Source organism: Amphiura filiformis, chromosome 12 (assembly GCF_039555335.1).
Source record: "Amphiura filiformis chromosome 12, Afil_fr2py, whole genome shotgun sequence".
Classification (NCBI taxonomy): domain Eukaryota; kingdom Metazoa; phylum Echinodermata; class Ophiuroidea; order Amphilepidida; family Amphiuridae; genus Amphiura; species Amphiura filiformis.
The window spans coordinates 44,610,375-44,637,758 of record NC_092639.1 but is presented as its reverse complement, the minus strand read 5'-3'; the positions used below and the strand labels follow the sequence as shown (position 1 = coordinate 44,637,758).

General features: G+C 35.3%; 1 protein-coding gene across 1 annotated transcript in view; it reads right to left on the bottom strand.

Moving 5' to 3' along the window:
• LOC140166269 (uncharacterized) overlaps positions 1 to 24,231 on the bottom strand; it is a 299,796-nt gene extending 275,565 nt beyond the window's left edge. Inside the window, exon 1 of the mRNA XM_072189677.1 lies at positions 24,037 to 24,231. Coding sequence (XP_072045778.1) covers positions 24,037 to 24,165 — 129 coding nt within the window. The 5' untranslated portion in view covers positions 24,166 to 24,231. The remainder of the gene's footprint in view (positions 1 to 24,036) is intronic.
• Positions 24,232 to 27,384: the final 3,153 nt, after the last annotated feature.

The window sequence follows — 27,384 nt, the reverse complement described above, 5'->3', positions numbered from 1 at the left end:
ACTTGTCATCACTGTGGAAGACTTGGCTAAAAATCTTGACAGCAAACTCCAAACTGACATGTTAATATTAGACTTCCAAAAAGCTTTTGACACCGTTCCCCACCAGCGATTGATCCAGAAACTTGATTTTTTATGGTATCATTGGCACCATCTTGGATTGGATTAAAAATGGCTGACGACCCGAACCCAACGGGTCGTTGTGGATGGAGAATGTTCAATATCAACTTCCGTCAAGTCTGGTGTACCTCAGGGAACGGTGTTGGGACCTTTGATGTTTTTAATTTACATTAATGATATAGCAAACAACCTTGATAGTTCCATAAATCGCCTCTTTGCAGGCGACTGCTTGTTGTATAGGTCAATAACATCTGAGCATGACTCACTGGCCCTGCAGAAAGATCTCAATTCACTTGTTGAATGGTCTGACAAGTGGCAAATGTCATTTAATACACGTAAATGTAAGACATTGCGAGTAACTACAAAGAAAAATCCTATCATTTATACATATAGCATGGGCACTGATAACCTGGAAACCGTATCTCATCACCCATATCTGTGGGTTGAAATCAGTAGTAATCTAAAGTGGTCAAATCATATCAACAATATTACTGTTAAAGCCAACAATGCTCTATGGTTTATTAGCAGAAATCTCTGGAGATGCCCAAAGTACGTAAAACAGCAAATGTACTTCGCATTGGTAAGACCACACCTTGAGTTTGCTTGCGCTGTATGGGACCCCCATAATGTGTCCGACATCCAACGAATTGAGGCATTACAGCGCAGGGCAGCTCGGTTTGTATCCAACAATTACCGGAGAACCGAGGGTACGGTCACTGGTATCCTTCAAAATCTAGAGTGGCCTTCCCTTGAGCAGCGAAGAAGACAACATAGATTAACAACAATGTATAAAATTCAAAATGGTGAAATTGCAATACCTATTCCTGAATATGTTCAAGCACAGACAGTTAAAACTCGTCAATACCATCCCCAAAGGTTTAGAGTTATGACACCTCACATAAACACCTACAAATATAGTTTCTTCCCCCGGACAATCATAAAATGGAACGCCCTACCTCCTTCCGTGTATATTGCCAAATCAGTTGACTGCTTCAAGAGTTGTATTAATAATATGTAATTTAATGTATTTTTTCTTCAGTTTTGTATATAGCCATGTTGTATTCAACTGGCGCCTTTGATCACCTCAACTAGATATTGCTTTCATGCAACTTTGTTGAGTATTTATGTAGATGTAGATGTAGATGCGCGAGCCAGTTCTCATGCTTATGTTGGCTTGTTATTGTTTTTGTTGCTGTCTTGCTGACCTGGGAAAATCCCAACCAACTTTGGCGCTACTGTCATAGTACTCTGTATGGCGATCGCTCCATTTTTGTTGAGAATGGCTTGCACAAAAGGATAATAAAAAAATTATTCAAAAAAATGATATGATGAAATGCACGAATGACCCCATGAGAACTACCTGCCGATTAGCCAAAAAGAAGTTTTCATTATCAATTGGGGTGAATTATTTGCAAAACATTCTGATTGGTGATTAAAATGAAAATATCATGTAATTGACCAATCAGAGGCAATGTTAGATCGGCAGGAAGTGCTCAGGGGGTTAAAAATTATGATAGCTGTCATCATCCTCATTTCTTCTTGATGACAGGACACGACAGAACTCGACTCTTGCAGTTAACTGTCCGTCATAACTGCTACAATTTAACAATCCCAGATAGGATGATCCAATCTGCAGACAACATCCATGGTCAACGACCTGTGTATTGACAGTATGTGCAAACTTCAAAATGTCAAAGGGATCAGATTACATTTTTGCATTAATTTCGTGGACCATTTATTAGATATGATATGAGCGGAATTTCAATATAAGTGTGCATGTATATATTTTCAATCGTCTAAAAGATAAATGGTATTCATTATTCAATACTGATGTACTCCCTAGCAGAGATGATGGAAATATTCGCACTACATTTATTTTTGTGCTTTTCACGTTCCAAGCTGCGAATAACAACGCACAATTATATTCCTTTTGTGTATAGGCCAATGTAAGGAAGCTTAGAATTGCGAATTTAAAACCAAGGACAACAGTTCAAAATTGGCAAAACACAAAAAATTAATCATGCAAAAATGTCCACTTTTACAGTATGTAGCAGCACAGACATGTTTTCGTAAGGCACCAGAACCAAATTAGTTTGATCTTTGGATCGACGGTGACCGTCGATCAGAGTCTTAGCCAGAAATCAGAAACCACCCGTCCAAGCAGATACCAAAATTTGACCCTCAAATATAAAACAACTTGCCTATACCCATGGAAGGGTCACTGGGGTCAAATATGTCCTGATTTGGCCTTTACATGTCACTCTGAATTAGTCTCAAGTTCATATAACCTTAAAATCATCTGTTTCAGAGCTATCACATCTGTAAAATCCATTAAATCCACCCGTCTAAAATTAGATTAGGCCGTCTTAAAGACGTGTGGACGCATGGCTGGCTAAGACCTTGCCGTCGATGCTGCTTCAATGCTTGTTGTCAATTAACTAACAACAAATTGATGAGAATTAATGCTAAATTTATAATAGCCAAAACATGTACCTGGTTTTTTTGCTATCGGAAGGGAAAGAACAAACGAAAAAGGAGAGAAGATGAACAAAAAAGTCACTTGGTACCCCCGGGATTCGAACCTCGGACCCCTCGTATTCCACACAGAAGATCACAGACCTGTAGCCAGTGGGCGTCATAAGCTCGACCAGCGATTCCCTGGGTATATATGACTTATCCTGATTGCGTTATCGCATCACATGGAATTCATACATGCCCAGTGGTTTTCATAGTGAGCAGTGAGCTCTGGTAGTGTTACTGTTAGGGTTATTTAATTGGCAGGTATGGATTATCATGTAATTAACCAATCAGGAATTAATTAATTGACTAATTAACAGTCAAGTAATTGATTTCATAAATAATAGGGTCAACCATTAGCATCAATGATCAATCGAAAGATCAAGCTGATTTGTTTCTATTGCCTAATGGCAGAGAAGGTTACATCTTCATCATGTACAAAAATGTGTACATGTAGTAATCTTTAATTGCCGACATTTTAAATTGGTAATCCTCAAAATCACTGAACATTGTCGAAATTTATCGCCATCTTCATCGTCATTATCACCTGATCTTCACACTCTTCATCATCATCTTCTTCTTTCATGTACATTGTAGCAGCACATGAACATGTTTTAGCTCTGAAGATGGCACTCGCTGCAGTTCCGAAAGCTCAGCCCTCTGAAAAGGACTTCTCTAGGGATAGATCAAACCTTACTCATGTTTACTGACCTAGAGTACATTTTTGTAGTAATCCTCAAAATTACTGCTTTCTTCATTATCATCTTCATCTTCATAAATTGCAGTGTCTTCTCATAGTTATCATCAACCTCGCAGCAATAGCAACATTTGACAAGATATCATCTCAAAGATTACTCCTTCTAGGTTTTACATGAATCTGTAGATTTACTTTTAGCAGCCCTTAAACCTAAGCTTATTGATGTTACTGAACATGTAATGTTCATCAGAACTGTGCTTGAAAATTATAAACAAAATTTCATAGTTCTAATCCAATAAACAGTCAGTACTGTGGACGATTTAAAGGTTAGCAGACTTCTTATCGATGTTGAAATCTGTGATACTTGGTTAAAAAGTTAATTTTTTATGTAAATTTTCTTATGTTTGTCATTGCTCCTTATTTTTGTCTATATCTCAATGTCATTATTGCCAACTTTAGTGTGATTAGATCAGATCGTGTCACCAAGGTCACATGTATGATGAATTGATCATTACAATACAGTTCAATGACACTGTGTATATTTTCATATCATATTAATTAATAGATCTATCTTTGAAATTTCATATTTTTGTTCCGTCATATAACTGCTCTATGATGTGCTTATGATGAACATTTGAGATAGAAGATAAGATAAAACTCCTTATATTTGGGATTCCGATCTAGGATGAATAATGAGACATGATCTTACATACAGCTGCTTCCTTACACTTAGTAGATGTTAATTAGGCTATTAGCCTATTAGGCAGTATCCATCAGTTTCATCACACAACTCAAAACATTCAACCCTCCCCCTCCCCGTTTGCTATAATACTATTCCTAACTTGTTCAGCACCTAATAAAGCTTACTGATGTTAAGTAATTTAGGGTCCAACTTTTTTTTTCAATTAAATTTTTTTTTTAATGATTCTCGTAAGGCCCTTCGCACTTGATTATTAGTTTCCTGTTTAAGATTTTGAAAAAGGGCCAGGTGACTTTTAATTATTAATTATTAATTATCTTTTATTTTCTTTATTTGGTTTGAACTATTACAAGCAACTATCGACTCGTTTTGACTGGGGCAGGCATTTAATTATTTCACAACAATATTTGATTTTATAAATAAGTGAAGGTCTTTGTTCATTCATCATTATTGTTGATATTATTAAAGTCAGAAAATGGCAAGTACAAGTAGTTGAAAGTTATTTTAAAGGAGAAAATTGGAAATAAAAATAAAATAATTAATTATTTTGAGATTTTCAATTTTGGACGCGGGCGGTAAACAGGAAACTAATAATCAAGTGCGAAGGGCCTAACCCGTTACTGGGATTTTGACCCGGGTAGGCTAAGGACAGGTGGGAACTCAGGTACCCGGGAATTGGAGAGAGCTTATACCTGTTAAGTCCTTGTCATACTTGATTGCAAAGTTACTTTTTTATGTCCATGTTCTGGTGGTTTTTTTGGGGTTTTTTTTTTGTTCTTTATTTTTGCCTATATCAATTTCATCAGTGCTGACTTTGGTCTGAATGGATAAGATCTCATGGTCACATGTATGATCAATTGGTCATTACACATATGCATAATCATGATAAATGCAGTTTGATGACTACATTTTAACATCAATAAATCTTAATTTTTGAAATTTAATATTATTTCTACTGCCATATAACTGCTCAGTATGATGTGCTATTGATGAGCATTTGAGATAAAAGATAAGATAAAACTCCTTATTTGGGATTCCGATCTAGGATGAATAATGAGATGTGATCCTACACACAGCTGCTTGCACAAGATGTTAATTTCACAGTACATTTAAACACAGGATAGGCTATTAAATAAGGCAGCACTGAAGTATCCATTAGTTTTACATCAAGAAACTCAAAACATTGAACCCCATTTCCTATTCTTTTATCCACACTGTTTTGTATTAAAGCCATACTGTATGATTTCCGTCAAATTTAAATTTTGTTATTCTTTACCCAAATGCTGAAATAATATTAGTATCCATAGGTCTTGTGGTTCTTAAGTTAAGGCCGATAATATACATATACATCCATATAAAAGCTTGGGGTATTTTCCCACTCAAAAGAAAAATCATTCACACAGGGTGGAAAGCCTTAGTGGCTTAATCCTAAAAAGCTTAGAAGCTATACTTGTTGAATCCTCTATACAACCTACACCATTCCTCTTGTGTGTCAGCTTTATTTGTCTAAACATTATGTCTCAACATTGGAATGCATCACAAGTTCATGTTCCCTTGGCACCTAAAAGCATCTGTCATGTAATTTAAAACAGTATCATCAAGTGTAGTATGCAGTGTATGCTTGATATTGCATTAGGATATTTTTGCTGGGTTAATTTTCGTGATTTTATCAATTTTGGACAATTTAGTGGGTGTTTAAATTGTGTTTCCAAATATAATTCAAATTAAGAAGTATGTGTAATAAATATTTTTGTGGGGTTAAAAATTTGTGGCTGCCTGTTCGACCACGAAAAAGCACGAAAATTAAATCCCGCGAAAATTTACCGCCGTACAATATGCAGTGTATGCTTGATACCCAGAATATTCAGTACCTATTCAAGGAGACAAGAATGAATGATGTGTGGAAAATTAATTCATACTTTTGATATTTTTTAAACAAACAAGGAAATGCATGTTATAAAATTTACATACTACTTCTACTAAATGGCAAGGCTGAAACCAATCGTTACACACACAAAAATATGTGTTTTTACTGAATTTCTAATCCAATAACACACATTTGTTTATTCAAAACGGAAAGATATTTATTTAATTAGCCTTAATGGCAAGGCCGGAAGCACTTGCTTTAAGACAAATATGTCTATCAAATAATTATTTTTGATTTAAATTACCATACATTTGTATTCACTTAAAATTAAAGGAAGTTGAATTAGCCACAATCATTGCAGCACAAGTTGGTCATTATTGGATGGTAAGTGCGGACGGGCAGTATTTATAACAGTGGTCAATGGAATGGATAGATTCCAAGCTACACATACATAAGCTATATAAAATGTGCCCATTTTTGTTTTTTACAAAATAACCAATTAACTTACAAAAATAAAGATTTAAAGAAACTTCAGGAGCATTTTATTACCTCAGGCCTACCTGTGAATTCAGATTTGGATAAAATGTTTTTTTATTACTTTCTTATTTTTATTATATTATATTCATAGACCTTGAGCTAGAATTTTACAATCTTCAAATTTGTCTGTGTTTCCGATTGGCTGATTAGTCAATGTTTCTATTTGACTGTTTAAAATTGTTTAGCAAAGGACAGCACCAGCACCTTGTACGATTTTTATTTTGCTATTCTTTACCAATAATAATGAATACCTATCAGGAAGAGTTTCTGCCTATTTTCATCTGATATAATGAGGGAAAATAAAAGAAACCCACTGGCTATCTTGGTCGTTTAACATGGAGCACTATCATACAATTATCATAATTATGACATTAATTCAAAATTGCTCTGTTATCTTACAAACAACAAATTGGATCGACTCCATATGAGGTGAAAGTTGGACATGTACATATGCCAAAAAATCAGGTTTAGCAATAAGTAACCAATTTCATGTTTTAAAGATCATGCGTTATAATAATATTGTGAAATCTCACACTGATTAATGATACACAACCATTCCAGAAGAAAGTGACAACTTGGATTTGACAATCCAAGCATATAGATGTACGGTCACAGTCTAGTCAACATCCAGCATGTCCAGCCTGCTTCTGCCAAGGTTCATATATCACGCTAAAAACACCTTTCCTGTAGATTGTGTACAGTATTCACTTTTTGCTACATGAATTTAATCAAAAATTGCACAGTGCAAATATTTCTAGGAAAAAATGATAACAGAACTAACAGAAGGCAGCCTTTTGAATCTGAACGCTTCATTTTTATACAAGGTGCTTATTACAGCTAGCTCTCTTTTGTCCTGGAAACATCTGCTTTCCATTGATTTTATTTCAACTTAGCTTTTTACAGACCTGTGATGAGCATGTTTATCCAGGATACGTTAATTGTCTTGTCAATTTGAAAAAACGGAAAACAATCATTATGTTATGTACAACTTCTACAGTTATGGTACATGTTGTATTCCATATATATCAATACTTTCCTCATTGACAAAGCTAGACAAAACTGGTATAGTGTAGGTCAGGGGTTTTCAATGGGGAAGCCCGCGGCCCAGATCCGGCCCGCTGACCAAGTTTGGTTGACTCTTGGACAGCTCTAAAATGTACCACATAGCCAAACAAGGTGTATGTGGCCCTCAGACACAGATCTTTGAAATGAATTTTGCCCTCTGTAGCCTGCAAGTAAATAAATGAGAACCATTGGTGTAGAGAAGACCCAACAGTCTCATCTCTGTAAGTTCAGGGAAGGTATTTTGTAGGATATCATGTTTATCATATGAACCCATGAACATGGTGAAATGCACTCTAAACAAGTGTAATGTCAGCCTGGTGTACTTTGATGCATAATGGTTTGAAGTGAAAATTCAAACCTGCGCTGACATTTTATACTTTCAACTGAACAATAGAATAGCAGAAAATGAAGTTCAAATGCCTACAGGTTTTATACTAACACCATAGAATTCCCTCTACAAGAGTACATGCCTCTAAACAAGGGTTTTTTTGACGATAGAGATGCAAATTAGACACCTTAGTTTGAGCAACTATACAGGTGGCTGTACAAACATGTACTATTATAAGACCAATCTTTTGTAATGTTTTTATGGAGTGTGTAGACCTGCCTTTCGACTCTTTCCACCAAAAAAACCTTGTTTATACATGTAGAGGCATATGCTTGCAGATGGGATTCTACGGTAACAGGCCTATTTACACACAAATAAATGTAATTAGTAGAAAAATTGATTATCAATTATCTAATTATCAATTATCTACTATCATAAATTGACATCATTACGTGTGTGTATTATTATTGATTGACTAAAATCATTGCGTGCATGTACAAATCTGTTTTGAATTATCTACGAAGAAACAGTGATTTGGTTGGTCTTATTTAGAGCTATGTGAACTATTTTGCTGAGAGGAATCACATTTTGCACAGCAGTATGACTCTACAACCAACAGAGTTCATACAGCTCAAACTCGGAACACAATGACAGTTCTTTGGCTAGTCTGCTAAATATGCATGGTCAATGGCTGTACATACTGTTGAAATTTCTGCACAATTATTTTTTCACACTAACTAATTGTGAATTTTTTCGTTGCTTTTACAAGCTGACAAATACAATCATATCCATGCATTGTAACTTTCACTTCTTTCACTGTAACTGCTTGGAATGCAAATATAAAGTATGTAGTGCAAATATTTCCCAGTATGAGTATATTAAAAGTACATGCTGAATTGACTGTTGCCTCTAGGTTTCCTAGTAATTTCAGTTGGTTACATTTCTCGCATAAACTTTCACGCAATAACAATGTACTGTAAAAGTGTACATTTTTCGCGGAATACTAATTTTTGTGCTTTTCACCCTCAACACAGCTGTAGTGAACAACAAAAATTAAAATGTGCAACTACCGTATTCTCTAATAAATACCCCAGGGGTGCGACATTTTCGAAAAAGAGGGGGGCGTTTACTAGAGGTCATTTTTACAATGATGGTTGTCAGGTAAGCTTAAAAATCATGCCAAAATGATGAACAATGAACTTAGGATCAATGACTTCGGTTCACCCCAGTTTACGATTTAATTTTTCGCTAATTATACCACACCATTACTGCGTGTGTGGACCATGGCAAGCTTACTTTCACAAGATAGCATGGAAATTATTTGTTTCAAGGGGAGTTAGGGGGCGTTTATTTAAATTAATTCATTTTTTTTTAAAGGGGAAATTAGAGGAGGGTGTTTATTAGAAGATATACGGTATGTCCTTTTATGTACAGGTCTATGCAAGAAGACTAAAACACAAGCAAAATGGTTCAAAATCATCAAAGTGCAAAAATTACAACCACAAAAATACAAGTTTAACAGTATTGTATTTTGTCTTGTGAATATTTAAGACAATCAAATTTGTACCTCGATATGACAATCTATAAAAATAAAATGCAATATTGAAAGAAATTAAAGAGCTTTGCTTATAGATTGTAAGTACATTAACCTACAGGTGTAATTACTATAGTAGGCGAAACATTAAATCCTGCCCAAATTCATTAGTTTACGATAAAACTACCTGTAATACAATTGCATCAATTGTTAGCGCACTCAAATATTTGCAACAGCAATCAACACAATCAAATCACATTCTCAGCCAACAGTGTTCTTGCTCCGGAATTTGTTATGAGCTTACAATGTAAAAGCAGCAGCAGTAGAACGCAAGGTGAATTGACAATGCAAACTGTGCTGTGCTCTGCTCTACCATGATAAAGGTGAAAGAGGGAGAGAAAAAATCAAGCTCCAGAGTGAAAACGAGATGAGAAAAGGAGAAAATTCTCATACATTGACTCTGATTAGTGGAGCGAAAGTGACACTGCATTGTCTGTTCTCTAGGAGTGCATATTATTAATATCAGCCATCCAGGTTATGGAGATTCTACAAACCTTGACCAAATTTCTAATTAATGCCAAAATATATCTAGCCTTTCATCTACATACAAAATCCTATACACACACCTGGTGCATGTACATTGTACACACTATATGGTACATGTATGTTCAACCAAAAGCAATTATTTGAAATTGCACAAAAATTAATGTTTACAAAACATTGAAAACAAAATTGCTACAAACCTAGAAATTATTTGTATTTTGATATAATTTTACATCGCTGATTCGCTGTTGCTTTCTCTAAAATCAGAATGAGAAGAACAAGCTTGTAATCACAGATAATTAACACAAAATAGTACAAACTTATAAGCACAGGCCAACACATCATAAGTACCGGTAGTTGTGTTAAGAGCTGGCAAACATTTTACCAATCTCAATCATTTTCACGCAACCACCCATTTTGTCAAAATCAACATTGTTGCAACTTTCCTGCGATTTTACAGGTTCAATTCTACAAAATAAGGACATTCTTAAAAGCAATAAACAGCCGTCCTCTCAAATCTGTGCTTCTCACTTTAATGTTAGCCTAAGTACATGTTTTCTTCTACATTAATCCTGCCATATCAAGCTACCTGGTACAAGCTTTACCCTGATTAAAAGGGGGAAGAAACATCGAGCTGATTGAACCTAATTTTACAAACCGTTACAAATCGCCAGTCAATATCATGCAATGTGCCAGCACTTGCTTTCACTACGTAGTACAGTAGGCCCGAGGGTATATTCAAGGGATGAAAAGCCTCAGATGCTCACAAAGGGAAAAAAAACAAACACGACGATAAAAGACAAAACTGCATGCTGAAATCAATAGGAACCCTGTGGTCATGCAAGGCTCTTTCTGTTTTGGACCGTTGACCAAATCTTGTTATACTGGCTTATATGATATAGATATATTAGAGTGTGTCGCTTGACAGGAAAAATATTGTTCCCCTATGTGCAGGGGGGTCAGATGAGGTAATACCCATGTGTGTCACTTGATGACATCCAGTTCTCAAAATTTCAGTATGTGAGCAAAAATTTAGGAAATTTTTAATTTGTTTGACCAGCTCTGTAGGCTCAAATTCTAGAAAACTTCAGGTAAAAAATAGTTCCCAAGCAAACTTTTCAAATTTACTTCGAAAATGTGTGTAGCAAATAGCAATTTATGGTAAAAACACAATATTTAGGTGATGTTCTTAATATGATATTAGCATATATGCTTAGTTGCTAACATTATAAAAAAAATACTATACAACCTTAAATTTGTGTAGCAGGTTGTCCAAAATGGGGGTAAATCGAACATAAATTGAAAGCCCCAACGTTTTTTTGTTCAGTGCCAAGATTTAAAAGGAGTAAATGAACACAGGCATCACAATGAAAGTTTAGTGCCCTAAACTCTCTTCCCCCCTCTATGACTTGCACAGGATAGAAAGTACTTCTTGGCCGCTTTTAAGAATGGACATTAAATTGTCAACTACTACACTGTATGTATTGTGATTGTGACCAATGCGCAGAGCAATGAGGCATTAATATTTTTAAGAAATTCTGCGCTCATCTTCCTTTAATATTGATTTATAGGCAAAAAATTTGAATAACAAAATGTGTACCTAATTACTATGAAAGACTCTGCTAAAAAATCGATATTTTGCAAATCAAACTCTCAATACAAACCTTTTTAAAATAATGATCGCAAAATTCAAGATTTTGTTTTTATAGAATTGTGTTGCCGTCTGACATGTGTCCCAGCCAGTCTGTCTGATAACACTTTGTTTTTGTATTCGCTTAAACATGTCATGTAGAACATTATATAGGGAAATGTTAAAGTTCATGTATCAACCGATATGATCCCATTCGCAGCAGGTAAATATATATCCAGTTAACTGATGATGGTACACATTAAAATGCTCTTCTGTTCTTGCTACACGACTATGTGCATCTACATTGTATTGTAAAAAGGCAAGGTCTATTTCTTACAATTTGGCAGAAAAGCCTGAAGATCGTAATTCAATTTCCTTATGTACAATGTTGTTGTCTTCCACAAAAAATTAATTTCATCTCAAGAACTGTTTAGTCACATATTAATGGAATTTTCAGCATATATTGGAACATACCCAATAAAATTTAGGCAAGAAAAAATATGTCAATCAAACTCAAATACAGCCTGTGATTGGTCAGCATCGGGTAAATAATGGAAAGCACCTCCCAGTCCTCCCTAGTTACATTATGCGCCAATTATGGGCCGTGGGGAGTTTGAACGACAGTAACGTCAGATATTAACTAGTTTTCTTTTGATGAAAACAAATTTGAATTGAAGAAATGCCTCCACGATACTAATCGGACAAGTAAAGAATAATAATCCAGTAAGCAACGTAATGAAAAATTGAATTATCACATCTGAACAGTTGTTATGAAATGAAATAAATTATTGTCTTGTTTTAGCGATTGATTTTTTTGTATAATTTCCAGGCTCCATCCAGTATTGCACACAATCATGAGTACAAAACAACTTTTGAAATCCTGCAAGTAATACAAACATATTATCTATTTTTATTTTTTCCATGATACAGTAATAGAAGATAAACCAATTTATCAACTACATTTTCAAACTTTTCTTGATCTAAGTAATGGCCAGGATTCCCGATACATTTGGCAATATCAGAATATGCCATCAACTGATTAAACCCATCACAGTCACACAGATGGAATGATACCAATACCTAAACCAGGCAATTTATTACAGATATCACACGATAGTTGTCACCCAATTTCTTTTCTCCGTCATACACACCACAGATATAAAAAGTGGAACCAGAATTACTTGGGGAACCAGATGGTTGTAGGTCTTTCAGGTTTCTCAGATCTTTTACACTCTCCTGTGAAAATTAAGAACATTTGATACTCACATACTCAACCAACTACACCTTTCTAAAGTGTGTTTTGTACAGTACACTTAAAATCTCTCCATCTGTTATCACATACCAAAAGTATCACAAAAATCAGAATTTTTGACTCAATTTTACACCAATCTATGCATTCAAATGAGTACCATCCCGATGATCCGCTTCGCATCATTTCAATGGCTATTGAGACAGAGCATTCAATTTTGAAAAGATTTCCAATTGCAGAAACAGCCATTTTTCTTGATTCTGTAGTGAAACCTTGGCCCTTTGATGGAGTAAAAATGCAATATTCAAAGCGGAACTGTTAGTTACTGCATTGTAAATTGATGACAGGCCTAATTTATAATCGGCTCATCTATTGTCTATTATCAGCCTTATATGACATATTTGCAATAAGTAATGTATTTGAAGCAGAGCTGTGCTTATTCCCTTTTAATTGATGACAGGCCTAATTTATAATCAGCTATATATATGACAATATTAGATGTCGATGATGTATTTGAAGTGGAGCTCTGTATTTTCCAACCAATATTTGATAAAAATTGACAACAGGCCTAATCAGCTCAAGCCTCATGATCATCTTTTGTCTGTAGTTTTATTCTACATTTGGCCCAGAAGCTCTAGCTATTATTTTTTAACAACATCACTATATTTCATTTTGAACAATATCCATAAATAGAACACAGAAAAATAAAGGCAGTCAGCTATTTGCTAAATCAGAAAATCTAAAAATCAGATTTTTGCTTTTCTGAAAGAAAAAAAAAAAGAACGGCTGTGCTAACACACCCTAAAAGTGATATGTTTAAAGACTGAAAATGTAATAAGCGTAAAATGACACATTTTGGTCAATTTGGGGGATTTAGATTTGTCCCTACATGAACATATATTGTGTGAACTGAGCTTCATATTTATCAACACTGCCATTTTCTGTGTTTTCCCCAACTATATGAAAAAAAATACCTAATGACATTTAATGACTTATCCTTTTACTTTTAATAAGCTATTCCTAGCAATTCTTATTTTTGTTCATAGCTTTCCCCGGGAATCACTGACCTACCTATTTGTCATATGGTAAGGGATAAACATATGGCGTAAAGTGCCAGGACAGAGATGATGAAAAATTAGCAAATTCAATTATACGTGTACATGCGTTTCTAATGGAGTACACTGCAAGAATAAGACCCAGTCCACACTAGTATTTTTTTGTCATGGTGTCGTATTATAGAATTATGACACACGATTATGATAAATGAATGATGAGAGTGTTCACACGGTCAGCACCTCGTCATCATGTCACCATTACTTACTAGTTATACACACACCACAGCAATCAAGAAGTCCAATTGAGACAACATGATACAATGACCAAATGAGTAGTATTGACCCGGGGGGGGGGTACTCTGTACAAATGACCATACGGGGACGTGCCGCAAACATGGGTAGCATTTTCATCCTTCTGGTATATCAATGACCCCCTTTTCAAAGCCTATTTTGGTATCTATGAATGGGTCCTTTTTTCACAATTTTCTCAATTTTTTCGGAAAACAGCCCAATTTTTCCTTAATCTAGCCAAAAACTAAGATAATTTTGGGTAAATTCGGCCGAAAATTTTGACTTTTGGTATATCAATGGGTCCAAATTTCTTGAAAAATTGGTATATTTATGGGTCTACTTCCAAAATCTCAGCGCACGTCCCTACCAAAACCAAACTTGAGTACCCCAGTATTGAGTACACACAGGTCATTTTCATCGGCAATTACGACACGATCATGCTATCAACCAGATGATGGAAATGTTCAACATTCCCGAATGTTGACACGATTGAAGTAGGCCTATGCCAAAGACATTTAGCGGCCACACAATTGTGATTTAGTAATTTACAATTATGACACGATCGTAATTGACAGGAAAAAACACACTTGTGTGGACCGGGTCGAAGACTAGACAATAAATGACCTGATTAGGTTTGTCATTAATTTTTAACTATTTGGTTTTATTGAAATTCCCTTACACAGGAAGGTGTGCGCCATCCTGCAGCTTTCCTGTGCTAGCCTTCTTTTGTTAAAATCCTGGGCAGGGTGTATCACTGATGCATATAATCCATCCGTTTATGACCGAGCTTTCCTGAGGCTTGGCGCTTAGCGGGGAATCCTGCCTTCTTTCTGTGTGAAAGCGTGGTAGGGTATTTCAATATGAGCCCTAACAATTAAGTTTGAGCATTTTCATCATGTTTGAATCTGCCTAGAAGAAGCACATGTACTTGAATAATTTGGACAAACTTTGTCAGATTTTCTTGAATTTGATATTCAATATTTCAACATTGTTATTACAACACTACTAAACATGTTATCGTCATATTTTTGTTGGACACCAAATCTGAATTATTGATTATCTCAGTATCGGGACTTTGTCGTCATCAGTTATTACTGCATGTCCACTGCTTCGTACTTCATAATGGCCAAAAGGAGACACTCAAGGGAAAGGCATAGCAGCAAAACTATTTATATGTTCAAAGTTATCAATGATATCAAATGGTTTAATCAGGTAGTCTCAAATTATAGATTCTGTGACATTAAAAAATGAAATAACTTTAAGTGCCACTAACCCAATAGAGCGTAGCATCAAATCCCTGGGGTCCAGGTCCCACTTTACTGGTAAAGAAAGAATATTTTTTTAAGGTTAGGTTATTTATTTTTTTCGAAAAAAACAAAACCTAACCTTAAAAAAAAAAAGTCAATTTTGAAATTCAGGTACCCGATTACCGCCCGAAAAATGTGTCGGGTACCGGGTAGGCTACATAATTACCAAAAAATGCCTGCCTTACTCAAGAGTTGATCTCAAGTTGAAGCACATTTTTTCTACCCATATTCAAAATGTCATTTAATGAATGTACATAACATAGTGGGGTGAATGAACTATGTCCCTATATTATAACAAGGGAGATGTCTCAATACATGATAGTCATCTTCAGCCCACGAAATGTGATCTGTGTTTTTGCATTCCTGCTATAGACCTGTCACCCTGTGCTAAAAGTAGGGAGTAAAATTATCATACCAGAACGCTCCCTCCGAAATACACATGTACTCAAGTTCTCTCCAAATGGAATTAGCATTTTATAATAACCGAAAGACGTTCCCCGTCTCAATTTCGTCATTTAATCTTCACGGATGGATCTTGTGCATAATAATTGTGATACACAAAGCTTGTTCACATTTTTATCAATATTAACATAAAATTTATTCTAATTGTAATAATAAAACATTGTCAATATTGAACCCTAGTTATAGGCAAGTTCATAAGATTCTAAGCTCTTAAAATTTTTCACATTTTCATACAAATTAGCAGACAATGCCAGCTTGACCTATGATCAAAAATAAGTTGAGGATGTGTGCCGACAGTGCCGTCCTATAGTTTGATTGCAATTTCTGGGTTAAATTAATGTCTGTCTGGAGCATCTCTGTTATCATACTTGCCAATGGCTACAGTTCATTCCATAGTACGTATTAGACCTAATTAGCACCCTCACTCTAATAAGCGCCCCTATAAAGTGACATACTGTACACTTGTCTTCAGAAATAAATTGATCACTTACATGTGTAAAATATTTTTTTTATAATATCAAATGATTTGTAGACCTGTTTTACCATTCAATATCAATGTAAACCTGTCTATATAGTTGGGTAAATTTTAAAATAAAGCCATCCATCCACAATTTACAGAAAAATCCCATTAGTAATGAATCAAATCTTAAATTTACAATTCAGGTTCCTTTGCATGTGACTAACTTAGGGTGAGCAGTGGGCACAGACTGCAGAAAGATCTACCGTTGTGTGTGTGAGTCACCACTAGTGCTAGAATGGAATAAATCCATAGTCAGTTTTGTAGTCAGAGTTAGAGTCTTATAGGACACGCATTTCAGCTTCTCCATTACTTCATGATGACACAAAGCATCAAACCAAAAGGATATATAATTTATGTTTTTTGGAGTAAAAAATGTTGCTTCAAAAATTTCAATACATCTAGATCTTCATTCTCACATTTAAAATATTTGATGCTCACATCACATTTTTTCTATCAATTTACAATTTCTCAAGCAATTAGTGAATTTAAAAGTTTTAATTACAGTACTGATATACATTACTAGCATTATCTGTTTCAGCGCAACAATTGTCATAAATTGAAATTATTAATTGAAAAATTACATTTGTTCAAAAATAGACAAACGGACAACCAATCTATACTGGCTTGTTTGCTCAATTTTTATCAATCTTAAAAATTGTCAATTTGTCAATTCAAGAAGCATAAGTCTCTGAAATATATACCAGAGTACCACATAAAGCAACTTGCGAACAAATTAATGATCTAAACATGCTTATGTTATATTATAATGATTTAATATTGTTTAGTGCACAAAAGCCCAATTAATTTAATATCCATCTCTCTTGGTCTTAAGTAATGGACAATTAAAAGCACAATTAAAAGCACTCAATGCGAGTCAAACAGAGCTTAACTAGAGCTAATTGCGCATACACATATACGCGACCTTAGCAATAGCTAATTACCTAGGCCTATAGCTAATTAGCTAATTAGCCCAGCTATATAGCATGAATGCATGTAAGAGGTAGTATATTATGCTGATTTTACTGAGAGGTCTTTTTTTTTTTTGCACTATAACTTTGGAATTTGGCTAGAGACCAAGGTTAATTCGTTAGCTCACCTATAGCATATGCGAGTTCAAAAGGTCCAGCATATGTATAATTCATTGGAATATACATGTATGAACAGAGTTTGTAGTATTATAATTATAATCATAAATTATATTACATAATTATTTTCCATACTATTACAGTATGTGAAATCATTTTGATAAGGCCAAGTAAAATAAAAAACATGTTTCAAAAAGGAGGAAGAGGGGGATTTTTATTTTTTATCATAAAATTGGTGCAAATGCCCATAATTAGAACTGTTTTAGCGCACACAATAATGCCTGGAAAAAGGAGGAGGCCTCTTTTTATATCTTGTTCAAAGAGATAGGCCTCCTCTAATTATCCTAAAACCTTCCAAAAGTGTTTCTTGTATATTGGCAAGGCTATAGAAAGCATCTTTACTCCCAAGAGTTATAACTGAATTTCAAAAATAAAAATATAATTGAAGAAACCTCAAAAAAGGAAGCGGGAGAAGACGCAAAACATGATTATTTTTTATTTGGCCTAACCAAAAATTATTCAATATTCATGTAAATATTTATGTGCAACTTTGGTCATGCGCTATTATAGTGCGACTTCCTAAGGTAATTTGCTACATACTGGAAGTAATACCTACATGACCTTTGACCCCAATGACCTTTGACCCAATGACCTTTGACCCCAATGGTTGTATGCAAGTAATGTCATGCTATAATTTATTTGTGATTGACTTAGAATTTTTAGTAACAGAACAGAAAATCACATCAGCCATAATGACCTTCATTATGACCTTTGACCTCAAGGCTAATGCATGTGTCAAGTGGCGTCATCTTGCTGTGTAATTTAGTAAGGAGTAGCAGTTTTAGTAAAAATAATAGGAAATAACATTTTTCGCCATAATAACCTTTCCATGACCTTTGACCTTGAGTTGGTCATGTGACATTTGTGCCACCAGCTATTAGTCCTGATGACCAAGTAACATTGTTGTACTATATATATTTGCGACAGGAGCAGCATTTTAGGGTATTTGGTCATATACCGGAAGTATCCCTTAATGACCTTTGACCCGATTCTGGACAATAACTTTTAGACACTGGGTATAGCTGATGCATGTACCAAAGTGCCATCATCGTGCTGTGTAATTTGTGGAAGGAGTAGCATTTTTAGTGAAATCACGTATTTGGCCATTGACGGAAGGGGATGACCTTTGACCTGAAGGTGATCATGTTTCATTTGTCCCCCACCCAATGGTCCTAATGACCAACTATGGTCAACATGGCTCAAAGCATATGGCTACGGTGGCTCATTATAAAATTGACAGAAAGAAAGAAAGAAAGAAAGAAAGAAAGAAACAAAGAACTTGACAGAAACAGACCTTAGCAATTTTGCAAATTGCTTGCAAATTGCTAAGGAACAATTTTGCAAATTGCTAAGGAATGACCTGAACACAATTTTAGATCAACTTTATCAAGTCTATTATGGCATGTTATTGTTGCTGGCAAGAGACGAATAGGTACACACAGATGAAATATTATTTTCACAACACAAAATTGTCATGATATGAAAGGAATCTAATTTTTTACAAGATTTGATTTGCACAAAATGATTGCCTTGATTGTTAAAATATTTTGCCCCCCCCCAATAAAATGCATACAAATTACAATTATGATAGTTGAAGAAAGAAATTGTGAAATTTCCATACACACAAATTATTTCATACAAAAATGTCACCTTCACCTTGACCGCCATTGAATTGTTATGTGGGCAAAACAGAAGACCTGTCATACAAAACACAATGCACTGAATGAAAAAAAATCCAATACTGAAAAGAACGCCTGAACAGCATGCATAAATCTGTGGCCTATATACATACTATTATGCTCCATTACTGTATAGTATAATAGATGCACGCTCTTTCTCACAATTAAAGGTTTTGTTGTGAACTATACCATAAATATGAATTGTAAAATGTAGTTTAGGCCTATGTTATAAAAATATTGTCATATTGAATGCTTACATTGTCCATCAACCAAATTATACTTTTTATCTGACCAGGGACTGTCTTTTGGAATTTGCTAGAGAGCATTAAATAGCTCTTCTGGAGCTTTCAAGAAGAGCTTGTTTAGAGCATTTACAATAGAATGTAAGGAGAGAATGGTCAACTAAGGAGAGTTAAAATTCACTCTCCTATATCAGATTTAAGGAGAGCAGTTAGAGAGCGATTGCTCTCACTTTCCTCAAAATTTACACTAGTAACAAATTTTAAAACAATTTGAAATTATTTTTATTTCTCCTATTTACCTGTAATTCAGAAGCCTTTGTCAGATGAGATTTATGGAGTGTGAAGGGAATATTTCACATTGGGCTATGCAAGTTGATATACATACACCCCCTATGGAAGACATGACCTTAATCTCCCACACAGGGAGTGTAGATTACAAATGGGGATCACCCATTCAGATTACTCCATTTGAAATTCACACACCCTGTGTGGAAGACTAAGGTCATGTCTTCATAAGGGATGTATGAACTGGAATAGCCTAATGCCCATTCATGAAAAGGAAGGAACTGTACTGACCGCAAATATGGGTCAAATTCTAGCCTGTGTAAACAACCAACTGTAAATTAGTGTGTTTGTGAAAAGTTGAATTATTTGGCTTTTTTGGTACCCCCTTCCCCCATGACAGCTGCATAAAATCAATTGAAGGAACATTTTAAGATTAATATTCGACTTCTATGTGTAGTAACCAAAATTGTTGGAAGGTCTTATTTGTCCAAGAATTACCCACATCTAAGATATTCTTGGGGGGTGGGGTACAAATGTAGGGCGCCAATTTTGTTTCTTGCCCCGGACGCTACCAAGTACCAACCCTAGTTACGCCACTGGATCTAATTGATGGATGGTTAATCAATCCATGCATCTAGTTTGTTGCATGACTTTAATTGTCAAACTTAATTTGATTTCCATATTTTATAAGATACTTTCATGATATTTATTTTAAGAGCTCTAGAGATGAAAACTGCATGCTGTAGCTGGATAATGTTTCAATGTGGAAGTACTGACACCTGTCTTTGATTATTAATGTCATTCTTTCCTTGTCAGGGAATACAAGTGTATTAATTAAACCATGGTGTGGTAGACTTGCCTATTTGTGTCAGACATTTTCAACGTACAATGTAGTAATGTACTATTGTACAATTGCATATTCACTCGGTCAGACATCCGGGAACATTGTCCCCTTTGTCCCCTTTGCACAAGCGCGCATACATGTAGCAACCAGCTCGAGAAAGGGGAACTGCACATGTGCACACAGGTTTTACAAGACTATTTCCACTTTGTGACGTCAGCCCGACCAAGAGAATACCGTACTGTAAAATAATAATATCCTCCAAAACTTACATTTACATGAATTATGATTTTGGTGTAAAATAAAAGTGGCCAAATCCAACATTAGATGTTTGGGGACACTCTTCCCCCACCCTATCTTTACACTACGGTACCAAAACTTTGAACTTGCTCAATATACTTATTTTGTTTTATAATAATTACAAGTCATCAACTATTTTAAGTATGCAATCAATTTTCCTTGATGCTTCAGCTTCGGGTCATTATTTCTCAATTCACCCAATGGGAAACACCTCACCCCCTTCAAATTTGTTCAAAATTGGTATACAGGGTGATTTTGGCTGGCAAAGCTCAAATTTCAAATTTTAGCTTAATCGAACGTACGGTTTTCGCGCTATGCCACGCCAATTTTTGGCGATTTCTGCGAAAAATGGCACACCCATCAATATTGTCGCGACCATATCTCCGTAACCGTAGGTCCTACTGAGCTGAAATTGGTGTCATTATTTAGCTAATCTCTCAAAGAATCCAAATCTGCTATCATTTAGTATGTAGGAGTAAGAGAAAATTTGTGAACTTGTTTTCTGTACTTTGACCTTGAATTTGACCTTGTTGCCCACGTGACCGCGAGACGAATTTGCGTTAGAATTATACCCCCATATGTTGTCTACAAAATATCAAAAAATTGGAGGGTAATATTTTTTGTTTTTGCTAGACTTTCACAAAACAAGCATGCAGGTGAAAACATATGTATTTAATGCATGTACATATAGGCCTATATACAATTGGCCTATATTATAATAGTATCATGTGTACAATATACTGAGCCTACATACAAAATTACAGTTTTTCAACCACATGCTTGCTTTATGAAAGCCTAGCAAGAAAACAAAAATATTACCTCAATTTTTGATATTATGTAGACAACATATGGAGGTGTAATTCCAACGCAAATTCGCCTCGCGGTCACGTGGGCAACAAGGTCAAATTCAAGGTCAAAGTACAGAAAAAAAAGGTCATATTTTTTCTCTTCCTCCTACACACTAAATGATAGTACATTTGATTCTTTGAGAGATTAGCTAAAAATGACACCAATTTCAGCTCAGTAGGACCTACGGTTACGGAGATATGGTCGTGATAATATTGATGGGCTGCGCCTTTGCGCCGAAACGCCAAAATGGGCGGGCATAGCGAAAAACCAGACGTCCGATTAAGCTAAAATTTGAAATTTGAGCTTTGCCAGCCAAAATCACCCTGTATACCAATTTTGAACAAATTTGAAGGGGGTGAGGTGTAAAATCATATTTTTTTTGGGTGATTTGAGAAATAATGACCCCTTCATACAAGTATGGTATACCATTTGCATAGTAAAAAAATTGTTGTAAAAATTTGTTGTATAATAAATGTCTGTATACAACTATACATTGTGTGGATTAAACGTTAGTATTTTCATTATAGTATGCAAGGTCATGTGTTTGTTTTGTATTTGAAAATATGATTGCAGTTTTCGCTGTGCATCGGATTGGCAACTGTGCTCACTAAAATAAAATTTTATACAATACCAACTACTGGTATATATTTTCTGTATGTTTGTTTATAAAAAATTACGGTGTTGCCTTAATTTATTTTAACTAGTATAAACTGCGCCTTCGAATACTGACGAATAGTGATGTTGTTATATTTTCAGTCCTGTTTTAAGACCTGTGTATTGTGCCTGACATCATGTCAAATTGCATAATTATGCACACTTCGCGGAATTAGCTTCAACATAATTATCCAAGGTTGCTAGCTGGCCCAAAAAAAATCGGTACAAAATATACGGTACTGTAGTTATTTTATTTTTATACTGTACTGGTTTTTGCAAATGATTTTAATTGAAGAAAATCGGTCTCAAAATGTTGCGTTAACTACCGTGTTGCGTTAACTACCGTGGCAAAATCAGTGTGTAAATCACCATTTTGTTATTTGACGCCACTGCATGTGCGGCACTGCATTTTAATATCCATACGTCATTGGCAAAATGGCTATCTCTAGCTGATTCTGAATCCTTGTGACAACTTTTTTCCAGGATATTTATCCATTTGCATCAGTGTGTTGAGGCTAAACAATTTGCATCGTAACCTTAACACCTTTGACCCCACATTTTTGATTAAGATGGATCCAACTTTTGCACTATTAAAAAAATCATCATTTTTTTCATCGCTTAATGCAGCATGTAGAAACACAACAGTAAATATTTTTTGCATCTTTGAGATTTTTTAAGAATACATAACAAATTAACAAGTCTATAGTATTCTTATGAACAGGGGTAGCGCTAGGTTGCTTTTTGGGGTCCCGGACCCACCAAAATAGAGTACGGACCCCCTGTTTTTAAATTTTCTGCAAGTTAACTTCAGGGGTCCCTGCAGAGAACCCAAGTTTTTCAATCTAGCGCTATTGCAGACATACTATTTATGCTGCATTTGTGCAACTCAGACTCACCAAACTCTTCTCCGGACCCCCTACTTTATAATTTTCTGCAAGTTCGGGGGTCCCTGCGGACAGAGTGTTTAGTTTAGTTCTAGCGCTACCCCTGCTTATGAATATGAAGGTCAAACTTCAAAGTGTGTGGTATTATTGTATTAAAGCTTTCGTGTGACTCAGTTGGAAGTGTGATGCATAGGGGGAAAATAAGTGGGCCATATCATATGCCTTGTTTCAGGACGCGTGACGGCATAAAACGAGGCCTCTGTGACGGTCGAGATCGAGATATTCTATGACAAAGTATATCTTGAACATTGCCATTGGCATGATTGGGTAGTGTGATTTGTTACAAGTATATAACATTATGTTGCATCCATGAAAATGCATGATTGCCAGATTGATGTTCAACTTCAAATTAGAATTATTTTAGCATGCTGGCATGCCGCCACAATCAAATATAATACACGATACACATTAGTGTGACAGTCAGTGTCCAGTGATACCATTATGATTACTTTCATATCATTTTACAACAACAGTTTGCATCCTCATTCAATGCTTGTCACTGGCATGGAATGGATTTGACATTGGCTTTGATTGATTGACTGTACAATGAGATGTACAATATCCCATGGCATGTCATGCATGTACTATACATACATCAACGTGTTGATTGTATTGAATTGAATGAATGAATGAAAGCAATAGACCGTTGATAGTAAATCAATAAATTCAGGGACTTACCTCAAGTCGTGGGAGACTCCTGAACAGCGAACTGCTAGAACTGAAAGATATGGCACCTCTCCTCTCCAAAACATGTTTAGGTATTGCTCTATCCAATGGTAAAAACGGTAATTCATGGCAAAGCGCCATTGTTTAGTACTATGTGCTTCCCTTCATAACAGGGTTAGAGAGAAATTTCGCTGTGATTGTCCGATTCTGCCGGTGAAATTTCGATGGTTCACCGTAACAGCGTCCTATTATACAGGAAAGGGTGGTCAAATATAACAAGCCGGGAATATGTTACTATTTTGTTACAATAACGTACGGTTTGTGTAAAAATAAAACTACGGAGGCACAGAAGGGACATGGGATTTGTTCATTCGTACTAGTATAATATACCCACAATAATTATGTTTATGTAGTACACACAAAAAATCAGCAAAAATATCGACAACAAATTGTTTATGAGCAGTGTAATACACATAATCATACATGCAAACGTGAAATTGAAATCAACTGAAATTTTGGGAATAAGCTTTTTTCGTGGCTACGGGATGATCTACTGAAAAAGAGGATGCTAGGACCACGAATTTACTCATTTAATTTAAAGGAGTATTTCGTGATCCTAGCATCCTCTATTTATGTCATTTTTCATTAGATATCCACGAAAAAATACCTATTCCCAAAATTTCAGTTGATTCCGATTTTGCGTTCGCGAGTTATGCATGATTATGTGTATTAAACTGCTCCATAGACCATGTAGACAATGTGTTGTAATTTCGTTCTGGTGCACCAGAACGAAATTCAAATTTCACGATACCTGTGCTAAACGAATAAATCTGCAAGAAATATTTTGTACATAAACATTATTTAGCCAGAGGATTCCAGTGATATAAAAATCTCAACTTTTTTTGAGAAAAGTGGGGGATGAGGTTGTGGATCACGAAATGCCATTTTAAATTAGGGTAGCTGCAGGTAATATGGGACAGCAGGTAATATGGGACACCTGTTTTCATTTTAACAAAAAGTAGCTTAGAGAAGGTACACACTTTAAGTTGATTTGTTAAGTGGTTAGAGACATCAATTGTGCTTCTAGAAATGCAGTTTTGGAGTCTGTGTATCAAACTCTTGGAAATCAATGCCAAAAGAGTGAAATTGCCCAAAATTTACGTTTTTTGGCCTGATATAAAATCAATGACGCCACATTTTATGATTGTGTATCCAAATACTCTGGTACTGAGGGTGCATTTGTCACTTTTTATGATCTTTAGGTGATGGGTTAAGCTTATCAGCAGGTAAAATTCCACTGAAAAGTGGCACTTTCCTTTATAAATGATTATTTTCTCTGATTTTCAACTGAATGGGTGCAGGTAATATGGGACACATAGGAAATTGTGTGCATTGTCAATGCGAAAAGCAAAACTATTTAGAAAATTGAATTTTCTTGTTGAAATTTGCATTTAACATTCAAAATCATGTAACAAAAATGTTTTTAGAACAAAAGAGTGATTTTCTGAACATTTTGATTTTCACCATAGAGATAACACAGTGTCCCATATTACCTGCACATGCAGGTAATATGGGACACTTGACGATGACGTCATTTTGACGTCATAGCGTCCAAACAAACATAAATACAAGATAACATTGCCTGTTTTATTAATCTTAAAGTCATAATGTACGATCTTTTTTCAGAATTTACCTTTATTTTTTTTAAAACCGATTTTTTGGCATATTTGTAATACTTACACATGTTCTAACTTAAATCTATGAGCAAACTGTCAAATTCGTCCTAGTTGTAGTAAAACGGGACGATTTTCTGTTGGTCCGACATAAAGTCATAATTTTTTAGATTATGACTTTATGGCGGCCACGATCGCAAACCGTAGTCTCCTACAAAACTAGCTTGGTTACGCTATGTGGAGGGAGCGTAACCAAACTGGCCGCGTAGGAGACTAACTCTGAGGCTGCACTCGCTGTCCTATAAATCCAAATAGTGCGAGATGTTTCGAGTGATAGAGGTGATTTATGATGTTGTTTCTTTGCAAATTCCCAATGTTTTTCGCGTCCAAATGTATTGGGAACTTTCATGATTGCATATTAACATTTTAGAAGAAAAAAAAAGAAAAATCTAAAAATTTAAAAAGATCGTACATGAAGGCTTTAAAGGACAGGTTGTTCATCATAACAATCTCTTTTGGGCATATCTTCTATAGTTTTTATGCACATAAGCTAAACGTCCTTAATGGTCCCATATTACCTGCAGGTGCCCTATTAAAGTTGAAGTCTGCACCTAACCCTAACCTTTGTTCGTAATGCACAAAACAAATTACACCTGATTTAACTTTAGACCAGCTGTAACTATGGAGATTAGAACCACAGAAAAGGAACTTTTTGATATTTACATACTTTACCGTAAAATGGGCAGACACCGCACTGAAACAACACTGCTATAAGTATAATGTTTGTTATACGATACTGAATTGGGGGGGGGGGGCAAAAAAGTTTTGTCTATCAAAAGGGGGGGGGCAACAAAGTTTAGCGATCCATCGCGAGGGGAGCAAAAATTTTCGAGCGAAATATTTGAGGAAAACCAGCCCCTACCAAAGTATTAATGGACACTCCCTGGTTTGCTCATGTGAAGATCGTTTTGCTACACACAACGGATATTCTGGATGGGATAGACATATACAGTAAATGAAAGAAATGCTACTTAAAAATAAAATAAAATTCACCACGTCTCTCATTATTTTGTGGTATTAGACTCCAAGGACCTAAGTTTTCCACCATCATAATATGTAACGCCCACAATACTGCATGCTTGCTTTCCCGTTGATTTCCTTTTAAACAACACATACGAATGCCCCGCACTTAACCCAAAAAACACATATCGTTTTTGAAAACATTCCCACGCAAAATAATTGTCCCTGGCAAACCGAGTAAAAAGCTTAAAGTAACAAGCCATAAAAGCCGAATGGTATAAAACGTTTTAATAGTTCCAGAAAATCATTCTGACATTATGTTATTCTAATAATACTTAAAGGAGTATTTCGTGATCCTAGCATAATATGACATTTTTCAGTACATATCCACGAAAAAAGCATATTCCCAAAATTTCAGTTGATTCCGATTTTGCGTTTGCAAGTTATGCATGATTATGTAGTACATTTCGTACGTCTACTGTAGATCTGTGTATTAATGAAGTAGTGCATTCCCAGCAAACACAAAACGTTTTCGACATCATTCGCAAAAGGTTATAAAAGGTTGTCAGAAAACGTTTAAATGTCGGGTTATATAAAGGGTACATTAATGGTATAAAACGTTTTCATAACATTAAATAGCATTTGTTGGTAATTTACTGCACAGCAA